Below are 12,133 nucleotides of genomic sequence, written 5' to 3' on the forward strand. Positions count from 1 at the left end.
ATCTTTTTCTTTAATTAAAATATATTTTTTAATAAAGCAAGCCACGTGAAGCCGTGGTTTACAGTGAATTTATAACAGCTAAGGTGCGTTGTTAGACGTGGAGCGGAGTGCCTAAAACCTCCTTAGCTGTTATAAATTCACTGTAAACCACGGCTTCATGGGGCTTATTGCTTTTATAAAATGCTTACCACATAATACAAATATTAAAGCCAAAAAATATGTATCAATGCAACTTTAATGAAGTAAAATCATTAAAAGGCTTTCTTCCACTGAAAAATATAGTCCCTGACCGTGAACAGCAACAGAAGTTACATTTATTACGCCATTAGATGGAGGCAAAGATTGTCTTTATGAGCGAGTCATTCAGTCGTTTCTAGCGTGGTTTCTAGCAACATACACATTCAGTGGCGCAATGATACTCATGTAATGCGGTCAGATTTATGTTTTCGGTAATTTTACAATGGCTTCGAACGCGGCTTAACCAATCAGAATCAAGGGCCGGAACTATCCGTTTTATAACAATTTTTTTAACGTTCTAGGTGATGATCAAGATGATCAAGATGCCAAAAGGTTAAAAAACTAAAGTATTTAATAAGTAAAACAAACTCAAGTTCTGATTTGACATTTGCACTCCATTGCGTTTTAAAATAACGTACCACTAACACTACACATAAACCTACCCGACAGTGTTAACAAAAGCAAATGTGACATAAAAAGCATCCGTAATCGTGCCGTTTTAGCTTGTTTAGATCTCTCTTTGAGCTCTCTTACCGTGACTCGCCTTTCACGGGATTCGTACCCAGGGCTTCCTCGTCCTAAGTACAACTCCATGTCAGCTGAGCTACCGAGCAAACTTGTTATGTTAGAAAAGCGAAACATATGGAGCTGGTTAAGCGATGCAAAGTCCAAAATATATTCGTTTATAAATCGTGCACTGTGGTAAAAAAGCGTTTTGAAGTCATAACATAATATTGTGCAAGGAGACGTGAAAACGAGTCTTTATTAATCCATAATCTGACCCCGTAATCGCAACTGTGTATGAAAACGATCAAAAGTGCTTGCCGTTTTACTGCCTCTAGCATTCATTTCTGTTGGAAACTGCAGTGATATATACGCATTGGAACGTATTTTGGCGACTCGCGAAAACGTTCCCACAGGTACGTCTTTCCTATGAGACCGGGTTGAAAGAAGGCAACATATAACATACGAAAATACTATACAACGAACTGAAGGAAATGAGGAACTTAAATACACAATGATGATTAACGCAAAGACTAACAGGTATGATTGTTAAATGAATGTCCATAGCAACTAATTACTGGTGGGAACAAGGCAACACAGGAAACAGGTAACTGAAAGTCCAATAGGATAACAAAACCAAAACAAAGGCAAAACATGACATATACTATTATGAATGAACAGGTCATAAATATTAATTAGGTGTATTGTAGGTTGTGTATGAAAGCTTGATACTATGAATGAACCAGGTCTTGTGAGTCTTGTAGCAATAATTAGTGTTTTATGTTTTTTGCCTGGCCCCATGTACTTCCATAGTAAGTATAGGCCTATTACTGTAATTGCATTTTTTAACAAAGGGGACTGAAGGATGAGTCAAAATAATTTTCTGTGGTAATTGACGGTATACCAGAAATGCTGTCAATAAAGCTTAATTTGCATTGAGCCTTGAACATTTCTTTAATTTGTCCCATTTTTGAGGTCAATCTAGTCTGAGCCTCTTTTAATTTAAGTTCTCCATGGCAGCCTCCGCATGCTTTTGAGATCAGCGCAAGGCTTTAGTGGTAGAGTAAGCACAGCGAGTAAGAACAGAAGAGGTTGTTAAGGTTCACCCCAGACTGTGCAAAGGGGTCTGTCATTTTAATTAGTCTACAACCTCCTGCTAATATCATTCACTGACATTATTAGCAGATTAAACATCATCCACTGCAGGCAATTACACAACACTCTTCATCAATTAAGAACACAGTCAGCAAAGAGCTCCTTAACAACCTCCCACCATCTGAAGGTACATTGTTTGGCTTCCAGAAATTGATCATGACTAATAGAACATTAACTTGACATACTACAAGAGAACTGCTGTTTGCCTTAAAACTCTCTCTGGCTATACTGAAGACAGCTGTGTCAATGACTTCAACAGAAACAGGAAACTGCTTTCAAACAGGATTCCAAGGGACTATCATGTAATGTTAAATAATCAAATATTTAATCAAATATTACCTATATAATCTAAAATAATCAAATATTTGATGATATATTGCATATTGCTGGTTCTGCTGGTCCTTTAATTTGATTGGCCGAGCAAGTGCTGACATTAATCATAATAGCATCAATTTGTTTTGTTGGTTTTTTTCCCCCCTTTTTTTTAATCACTCTGCTTGTGTTTACGGCATTCCAGACCAGAGTATGTGAGCGTTGCTGATGGTTTTTTTTTCCACATTGGCGAGCAGAAAAATAGAAAATCTGGAGTGGATCTGCAATGGAGTTATTATCATAAACTTTTAGCAGGGAGAAAAAACTGCTGTCACTCCACTCCGCTCACATGTTCTAGACCGATGTGTGTTGCTCATGGGAAATATGGGTGGTTTTTCAACTAGCACTTTTGGACTAAAAACTCTTAAAAATCTTTTAATTAAAGGTGGGGTAAGCCATATTTCAAAAACACTGTTGGACATTGTTGATATTTGAAATTAAACCAAACAAACACACCCCTCTCTTCAATGCTCCGCCTTCAAAACTCACCCTCCAATCCTTACCACCCTGCTCCAAGTCAGTCTTGAACCCTAATTGCTGCTGGCAGGCGAGGCGAGTGCACTAACAATGACACTAAACACCACATTCTCTAGCGGTCGTCAGTGTGCAGTGATTTACCTGCACAACCCTCACTAGCTGGCCACTGTTACACACGCAATGCGAAAGTGGATGTCTGTTTATCAGAGCTGACGCGCAACAAAATAATGCTTCACGAAATATAAAACGCAGATGATGAACAAACGGCAAGGAAGCACAATAAATAAACGTACAGTTCACAAGAGTAAATACAAACAAGAGTTCGTTGTTAGTTGCCAACAGCACAGCAGCTCCAGATAATCAATGGCACTCAAACCCAGCGTTACTCACGTGTGGAGCAGAATCAAAGAAGCCTCCGCGTCTTTTTTCAGGTTTTCCCGCTTAGCTCTCTTCAGCTTTTCTAATATTAACGCGGGTCTTAACGCGCTTGCCCAGTCATAAACCTTCATTCCAGTGATATTCTTTTGAGCTCTTTTGTATTATGTCTTTCTGCAGTCTTTCTTCAAATCTCCCTCTTACTCGTTCTCTCTCCTCAACCGTCATAAGTCATGATTGGTTACACATTTGTTGTTGGTGTTGGCCAGACTAACTTCCAAACAGTGTTTTTGAAATATGGCTTACCCTTTAGTTTGTACACAATGTCCAACAGTGTATATACATGTATATATTTTGTTTTCTCTCATAGTAAATTCTCACCACAGTGTAATTTCCACAACATCTCAAATTATGTATTGTATTGTGTATAATAGCATTGGGTGATGGAAATGAAGGTGGTAAAAAATACATTTTTAACATTTTAGATATAATTGATTGACTTCTTTGTCTGACTAGGGCTAATTTCATCCAAGTTACAATTCATCCCAAACTAAAAAACCAACAAACAACAACAACAAAAAATAATTAAATTAGATTTTGCATGAAGACGAATTTCCCCCAAATTCTCACATAATTTTCATCATAATCAGTGTTATTTTACTATTACTTACATACTATTATAGTATTTATTCATATTTTGAACTTTACTTTTATATTTTCAGTTTTCATCTTAATGTTATTTTACTTTTTAGTAATTTTGTTACATGCTTTTGTCATTTTCATAGTTTTTTAAAAATATTTTTATATAACTTTTTTATTATTTTATTTCAGTTTTAGTCATTTAAGTACTAGTTCCTAAGTTTTCCATCTAATATTTATATTTTAATTTATTTCAGCTTGATTTTGCATTTAGTTAACAAAAACACTGGTCATAATGATACAGATATTTTAAATAATTGAAATAAAATTATAATTTAAATTAGTAAAATTTCAATAATATTGTTATATTACAAAAATTGTATTGTGTTAAATAGCATGCTGTGATGAAAATTACATTTTAACAGCATTTTATGTATTCTAAATATACACAATTAAATAATATTTTCACACCTTTTTCATAATTTGTCAAAATTACAGCTTGTTTGGAAATGGCACAATAACATATTCTGCTCTCAAATGATATTAACCAAAGGAAGCACAACGAGCATGTCTTCTCTCTCTTTCTCTCGCTTTCTTTCTTTCTTTCTCTCTCTCTCTCTCTTCAAGCGTGTGCTATTTAAGGCCTGGTCCACCTGCCATGAGACACACCTGTATCTGACTGGGAGAGTTTTATAGGACAGGTCCTTCGAGAGCAGCCTTCTTCTGGCTGTAATCAATGAATGGGAGGAAGAGGGCAGTCATAAAAGTAAACGAGCACAGTGCAGGGTCTGTAGGGAATGATAGCTTAATTACAAAACACTGGCATCTGACATCATCTCTCCAACTTTGACCCAGACAGATGTGACCCTGCTTTCAACTTTGTTATTTTTTCAGTCTCTGATTAACACGAGACCTTCGTTTGCTGAGTACGTCAGCAGTAAATGTCCCGAAAGTGACGTACATAGCCTTTAAAGGCTCTAACAAACAAGCTATGACCCGCAGCTCTTGAGTGCACCTAACATAAAAAGGTTCGTAACGCTTCTAATGAGAGCGGCGAAAGCTTGATTAACTGTGCTGAATGTGAAGGGTCGTTAAGGTTGGTTTTAATGAAGCCCTCCTACTGTTGGAGAACAGTGTGGAGGACTGACTGCGGTGAAAGTGTTTACAGATCTAAAAGAGGATTATTTTTAAGGTTTTTAAATTGGACTGGACATCAAGCTTAAAAAAAACGTCCTTCCGCTACTTGGTTCTTGAATGTAATGCTCCTGCCTATTGAACAAAACCTGACAGCCAGTGTATTTGTGTTCCTTTGGACCATGTGACTAGAGTGTTGCCTTGGTTACATGTGCTGTGTTTAGGTCTGGTCTGAAAAACATATCTGCTTGAGATCTGCTTGGGAAAATAATAATATAAAAAAAAGATTCTGGAAAATCGATTGAAAGGTGGGCATGAATTATTATTTTAAAGTTACGTAAGACTCCTTAAGTACAGCAGCAGAACAAAAAGCAGTGAAGGGAAGTGCAGTCAGTGCAAATATCAACTATATGTATGAAGCTAAAGAGAGAGATGTAGTGAGAATATACATTGGGAAGATTGGAGCAAGTTGTAACACCTTTTACTCCAGTTTATCTTTCCTCTGGAATGGTTAATTTTTAAAGGTCAGTTTCTGCATAGACACATACCTTAGAGTCTTGACTACATTGTCACTGTTATTGCCCAGGAAATAAGGTACAATTAATCAACACACACTGACCTTTTGTGACAACATGCAAATGAGCTTGCTCCTATGGCAGGACATGTTGTGTCATGCTATATGAGGCAAGAGGCAAGTTGTCACAGTGGGAACCCGCTGTTTATTGATTTGAAAAATGTTTTTTTTTTTTTTTTTTTAGCAAAATTTATTAATAATTATGAAACTCAAAATAATTTATGAAAACGTTGAGTAAAAAAAAAAAAAAAAAAACACGCATTTGGCCAGCAGATTTGGTAACTAATAAATTTAAAGGATTAGTTCACCTTGAAATGAAAATTAGCCCAAGCTTTACTCACCCTCAAGCCATCCTAGGTATATGACTTTTTTCTTTCTGATGAACACAATCACAGAAATATTAATAAATATTCTGATGCATTTGAGCTTTATAATGGCAGTGTTAGGGATCAATGTGTATGAGCTAAAGAATGTGCTTCCATCCACATCCATCCATCATAAATATCGTGCTCCACACGGCTTCGAGGGGTTAATAAAGGCGTTCTGAATCGAAGCGATGCGTTTGTGTAAAAAATATCCATATTTAAACAAGTTATGAAGTAAAATATGTCGCTTCCGCCAGACCTCCTTCCGTATTGAAGTTATGAAGAAAGTTTAGACTTGTCAGTTACACTTTTTCCGTAAGCTGAATTTGGAAAGCGTAGGACGTAGCGGGTGAGTAAAGCTTGGGCTAATTTTCATTTCAAAGTGAACTAATCCTTTAATAAATTTGATAAAATATTACAGCATGTGAACAACTTGCCCCAACGAGACATTCTGGAAAAACGCTCTCATTAAAATATCATTTTATTTAATTTAGAAAAAGGTTTATAATAAGTATTTGGTGATGTTTGAATTTTAGTTTCAAAACACTTTGTTTTCCATTTAGTTTCCACACAACAAAGACATTTCAACAAAGACATTTGAAAGAATTCTTACCAAAAGGGCCATTTAGAATTCCTAAAGGCATAAAGGTGTTGATAGTGATAATGGCCTGTAGGTCAAGATATGTCTACATCTTGGGTCTTCTAATTGTCACACCTTTAGTATGGTGGGGGAAGTTGTAATCTGCTGGTCAGTTCAAATGTCTCTGGTTTGGGTTTTAGGCCCTGTTTCCACGTGGTATTAAGAAGCGTTTTGGTTGATCGGATCACAAGTGGACGATGCTAAATACAAGTGGGGTGCAAAACGCTTTGAGCTTTCGACCACTTCCGCTTTCGCTCAGACATCGCCATCACTTCACCACGGACTTACGGGCCGTTTGTTGCTCTCCGACCCTCCAGCTCTACGGCTCTGTTTGGCTCTGCCTTCCCTCAAGCTCCGCCTCAGCCCTCAGTCGTTCCAGTTCCACCTCAGCCCTCCGGTACCCTGCTTCCGTCTCGGGGGGTCGTCGCTGCGACTCCGTCGTGGACTCAGAGACCATCAGCATCACTCCGCTCCTTCAGCTCTCTGTCTTCGCCCAGAGAGCCTCCATCGGCTCTGTTACTTCCAATTGTCCCCAGGTTGGCGTGGAGACCCTCACCACCATGGCTCCTCCCTCCAGCAACGCCGCCGGGGGACGCCGTCCTGGCTGTGGCCTGGAGCACCATCAGGACATTCCTGCTCAAGGCTACCCCCTGGATGTCACCACCATCTGCACCTCCCTGGACTTCACTCTGTTCCAGCCCTCTCCCGGACTTACGTCCTCCACGGAAACCTCCTCCATCCATCTACCAGCGCGAGGATGCGCCTTTCCAGGAGGGGGTGATATGTCACATGTTCACCCTGTTTGGACTTCTGTGTTGCACCATTTCCCGCCACTAGTCTGTTACCTTAATTACTGATCACCTTCATTATCACTACCAGCTGTGTTCAATTACCCACCTCGTTTGTCTGTGTATTTAAGTCCTGTGTTTTCAGTTCAGTATTGTCCGGTATCATTCTATGTATGGTTGTGTTTCCTGTGTGCCAGTTTGTGGATTTCCTTGCCTGTGGATTTATTAAAGATTGTTATTCCTTCATCTTCCTCGTCGTGCGTATACTTACAACCATAGCTGTAACAACGGGTATGTGCCTCTCTCGTCCACATGCGATCCAATCGACCAAAACACATCTTAATACCAGGCGTAAACAGGGCCTTAGTCACTTAGTCGAGGGAGGGATAAAAGAAGATAGTAACTGTCACGCTGTCTCTTCTTTTCCTCTGGGTCCCTTTTCTTGAGGCACTATTTCCTTGCCTCCTTTTTTCTTTGTCTCTTCTTCTTGGGGGGGGGGGCTTTGCTCTTCTCTAACTGAGCTCTGCTTTCCATCTCTCTTTCTCTCTACACTTTCTCTCTCCCTCACTCACTCTCTCTTTCTATCCCTCAGGTAACATTTTACATACATGCTGGGTACAATTAATGGTATACGATTTTATCATCTTATGAATCTATTTTGTAACTATTTCAAGTGTAACCATAACCACATATTGTCATTAAACCCTTTCAATTACAAATGATGTGTTAACTAGTTTTAATTCGGTATTAACTTTGAAGAGCTACCAATTGCAATATAATATTGTCACATTATAGCAAAGCTCTCCCACATATTTTGCTATTATAACTTGAGCTTATTTCTGTTGTTGGTATAAGTAGCAGTGGGTGGTAATAGACAAGAAATATACAGTTTTTTTTACAGAGCTTTATTTACACATTCTAATTTTCAATACTTTGCACTTTAAAATAAACAGTTGCACTTTATGTGGTGTCAGTATTACAGTGTAATTATACATTTAAGTACTGAGTAATAACAATTAACTACATGTACTTACCATAGGGTTAAGATTAGGGCTTGGTTTAGGGTTAGTTGTATGTAATGATGCATCATTAATAGTTATTAGTACAGTAACTACATGTACCATATAATAAGGACACTGTAAAATAGTGTTACCAAGTTAACTTCTAAATGTCTGTTCACTAGTCCCTACGTAACAGATGTCACAATTTAATTGCTGTGCTTATAATTAAGTGATAAAAAGCAGTTGCAAATGTTTTACAAAATACTCATAATCATCTCTGCACCAATAAAGTTGGCAACACTTCACATTTTATTACCAAATTATGTCATTTCTGATTAATTTAACTTACATAGGAAAGTTTTCTCATATTTCCGCAATTTCGGGCCATGTGAGTTCAAGAATGTAATTTAATGAATGATAGGATATGCTTTTCCTCAAATAGTCCAAAGCGTTATTAGAGATATTGTGGATTTAGTATGCATAAATGGCACTGAGCTTTGGCATTTATCAGATCTGAGACAGTCTTGCACACTAACTTCCATTTGCATGCGCTCTCAAGTGGCCAAGACCGCAAGTGTGGTTATTGGGACAAGTCCAGCAAGTTTTTGTTTGTTTTGCTGGCTCTTCTTTGCCCAATGATCTTATATTTTATACTGACACCTAGTGGCATGAAGGCATTAAATTTGTTTGCTAACTGCTACCGCTTCATTAAAAAACTACATTTTCTTGTTTTTCCTTCTCACTCGACTGATTGTTCTGAAATTTTATCTATCCACTTATACTCATTCTACATAAAAATCACTACATTTAGATTTGCTAATCTGGTAAAAAAAAAAAAAAAAAGAAGATTAATTCAAGATATATTTTCTGCCCGTGCAAAACAGCCCAATGCTAAAGTGTTTAATCCTATAAAGCCTGCGTCATATTTGATACGCAAATTTCTAAGGCCTTTAACACTCTGGAGTCGTCAGCGCCTTTACTTGCTTTTTTTTCCGTATCAGTGCAAAACACTCCGGCAATTTTGGACATACAAATAAGAGTTATATATTAATAAAAACAGTGAAATATCTTCTTTTATCACAGTAAAAACAAAATGTTGTGCTTTTTGCAAAATAAAAAAAACTAACATGATGCGCAACCTACCATCTCTATCCATTCTGATAGTCCTCAGAAAATAAACTGTAACTTAGAGAATACTAATCACACAAACATGAGACATATGTGTAAAAAGAAACGTTGAAATGTCAGGTTTTAAATCATGTAAGTCAAATCAAAAACAAAAATTCTTTGTTTATGTCATCTGTTTGAAAAGTGAGAGATGTCAGTCGTTCGCGAGTCATCTCATTATCCACTAATGCGGCCACACCCACGGAGCTCGCGCTTTATTCAAACGCAAATTCTGAGGCAATCAATGCAACAGAGTGAACGCCCGCATCAGCTCGGAAAAATGCATCAAGCTTAGTCAGATTCATGTACATCGTTTTGAGATGCAGTGAGGAATAATTCTGGAAGAATTTACCTCAGAGAAAGAGCACTTTCAATTTCATTTCGATCGAGGATCAACTTGATCAAGCTGATGATTGTAAATGGTACGTTTTTTTATTCTTAAGTTTTTTATTCTAATCGCGATATAATGTCTGTGAATATTATAATACAGACATTTAGGCTCTATAATACATAAAATGTCATAGAGGTAATATGAATGTTTAGACGATTTCTTTGGCCTGTTTTGAACAGATTATGAAGTGTTTACTGTGAAATAGTCTAGTGCCATATGAAGCTTTTGTATTCAGCTTTGCATCACATAAATACATTATATTTTAAAATAGAAAACCATTATTTTAAAATATTTTAAATATGATCCTGTTATCAGCAAGTGATTTTAACATCACTTTGAAGCAAAAACTCTTGACTAAAATATACAAATCCCAAAACTCTTGTGGAAAAATGTTTAGTATGTGTTTTGAGGCCTTATTTCAGTGACTTATTTTTTTTCTTTTTTCAAAAACAATGAATATACACAATTCTCTCAAAAACACAAACATGTACATACTTGTTGCTCACATATTATTGTAGCCTAGTTTGTGCTGAATACAGTGTAATGAGACTTTTGTCAATAATATGTTTATAAGCAACTGAAAAAAGCACAAATGTCAGGGCATGTCAAAACTTTTCCAGGGCCCCAAATTAGCCTCAGACCCCAGAGGGTTAAATTGTCAACATGATCAAAACTTTGCTGAAAACCCTGATGTACACAAACTACTATATGCCTTCTGTCGACTGATTGATAGTTTATACTTTTTTTTAGCAAGTAACAGGCCTTTTTGTGGTATTCATTTCTGTGAAATCTTCACTGATTTTATCCAGTAAATGTAAGAACAACTTATATATTTTTAATAAAATATCAATATTAAAACTTGAAGTGAATTAAATTTACTTGATTATACATAAATCAAGGAAAAGTAGTTAAAATGTGAGTATCAAATATGATACATCAGGCTTTTGATTTATGTTTATTTGTTTATCTCTCAATCATCGTTCTATTACATTGCATACTTTTCTTTTTTGTCTTAAGGCTCAATAAACTTAGATTTTCTGACTATTATTTCATATGCCAGGCTTTACAGAGTTAAAGAGAAGAAGATCAGGACCAAATGACACACATCTGAAACAGCTAACCTTGTGGAATTGCACCGGATGGAAAAACTTTGCCAGTTATATCTGCAAGGAAATGTGTCATTTAAGTGGGAAGCCCATATGATGAGCAAAACAGCCAGGCTGGAGGATTCTGGGAAGTGTGCTCTCCCATGACAGCAAAGCCATATACTGTAGGTCATGGCGAAACACCATCACCCCTGACAACCCCTACAGGAAATAGAGTAGAAACATCCTTCCACATTCACTCGCTCTCTCCGACTCACATTCTCTAACATATTCTCGTGTTTCAGACTTTTTATAGGACAAAATCTTTTTGTGTCATTCTGGTGTTTAAAGACCGTCGCCATTTATTCTTAGATACTAGCTGTTCCTTTCTCAGCCCACACAATTTCAGTGAACGAAATCGACTGGAATGCCATACACACACACACACACACACGCACACATACACTTAGTTACCTGCCAGACGAGGGCCTCCATGTCGGAAGTGTTCGAGAGGCAGATGCTGAGCACTAGTGTGTGGGAGGTGGAAGTGAGGACACTAGCGATGACGGCATCCCTCATAGAGAACGGCAGCATGGTGTACACCACAAATACAATAAACAGGAAAAACGACACCTGCAAACAGAGTTAACAGAGCATTAGACTGCCATTTAACATCTACAGTTCAAAAACACAGGACAGAGATCAGTTCAGGATAAACACTACTGCATTTGTTATCAACGACTAATGTCCCAGCTAAAAAAAAAAGAAGAATGTTTTTCTAATTTCTTTTGCTAAGGTACCCATTAAGTTATAAAAACATTATTTTTTAAATATATTCTCTGAAAGTTTAAAACATCCAGTTTTAAAAAAAAATGTTTTTTCTTTTTTATGTGAAGGTTAAAGGATTAGTTCACTACCCCAAGCTTTACTCACCCTCAAGCCATCCTAAGTGTATATGACTTTCTTCTTTCTGATGAACACAATCAGAGTTATATTAATAAATATCCTGATGCATCCAAGCTTTATAATGGCAGTGAACAGGACCATTGAGTATGAATACGGATAGCGGTCCAGCTGAGGCTAGATATTTTACTTTATAACTTGTTATAGAGAAGGCCTTCAGAAGGCCTTTATTAACCCCCTGGAGTAAATTTCTTAATGGATGGATGCACTTTCTTCAGCTTCATATTCATTGGTTCCGTTCACTGCCATTATAAAGCTTGGATGCG

General features: G+C 37.1%; 1 protein-coding gene across 3 annotated transcripts in view; it reads right to left on the reverse strand.

Moving 5' to 3' along the window:
- The window catches only part of adcy2b (adenylate cyclase 2b (brain)), a 77,112-nt gene that overhangs the window by 37,024 nt on the left and 27,955 nt on the right, over window positions 1–12,133 (reverse strand). For all 3 annotated transcript variants that reach the window (XM_051871680.1, XM_051871679.1, XM_051871681.1), the window contains one exon: window positions 11,379–11,537. In XM_051871680.1, the coding sequence (XP_051727640.1) occupies window positions 11,379–11,537 (159 nt within the window). The remainder of the gene's footprint in view (window positions 1–11,378; window positions 11,538–12,133) is intronic.

The sequence above is a fragment of the Ctenopharyngodon idella genome, chromosome 19 (assembly GCF_019924925.1).
Source record: "Ctenopharyngodon idella isolate HZGC_01 chromosome 19, HZGC01, whole genome shotgun sequence".
NCBI classification, from domain to species: Eukaryota; Metazoa; Chordata; class Actinopteri; order Cypriniformes; family Xenocyprididae; genus Ctenopharyngodon; species Ctenopharyngodon idella.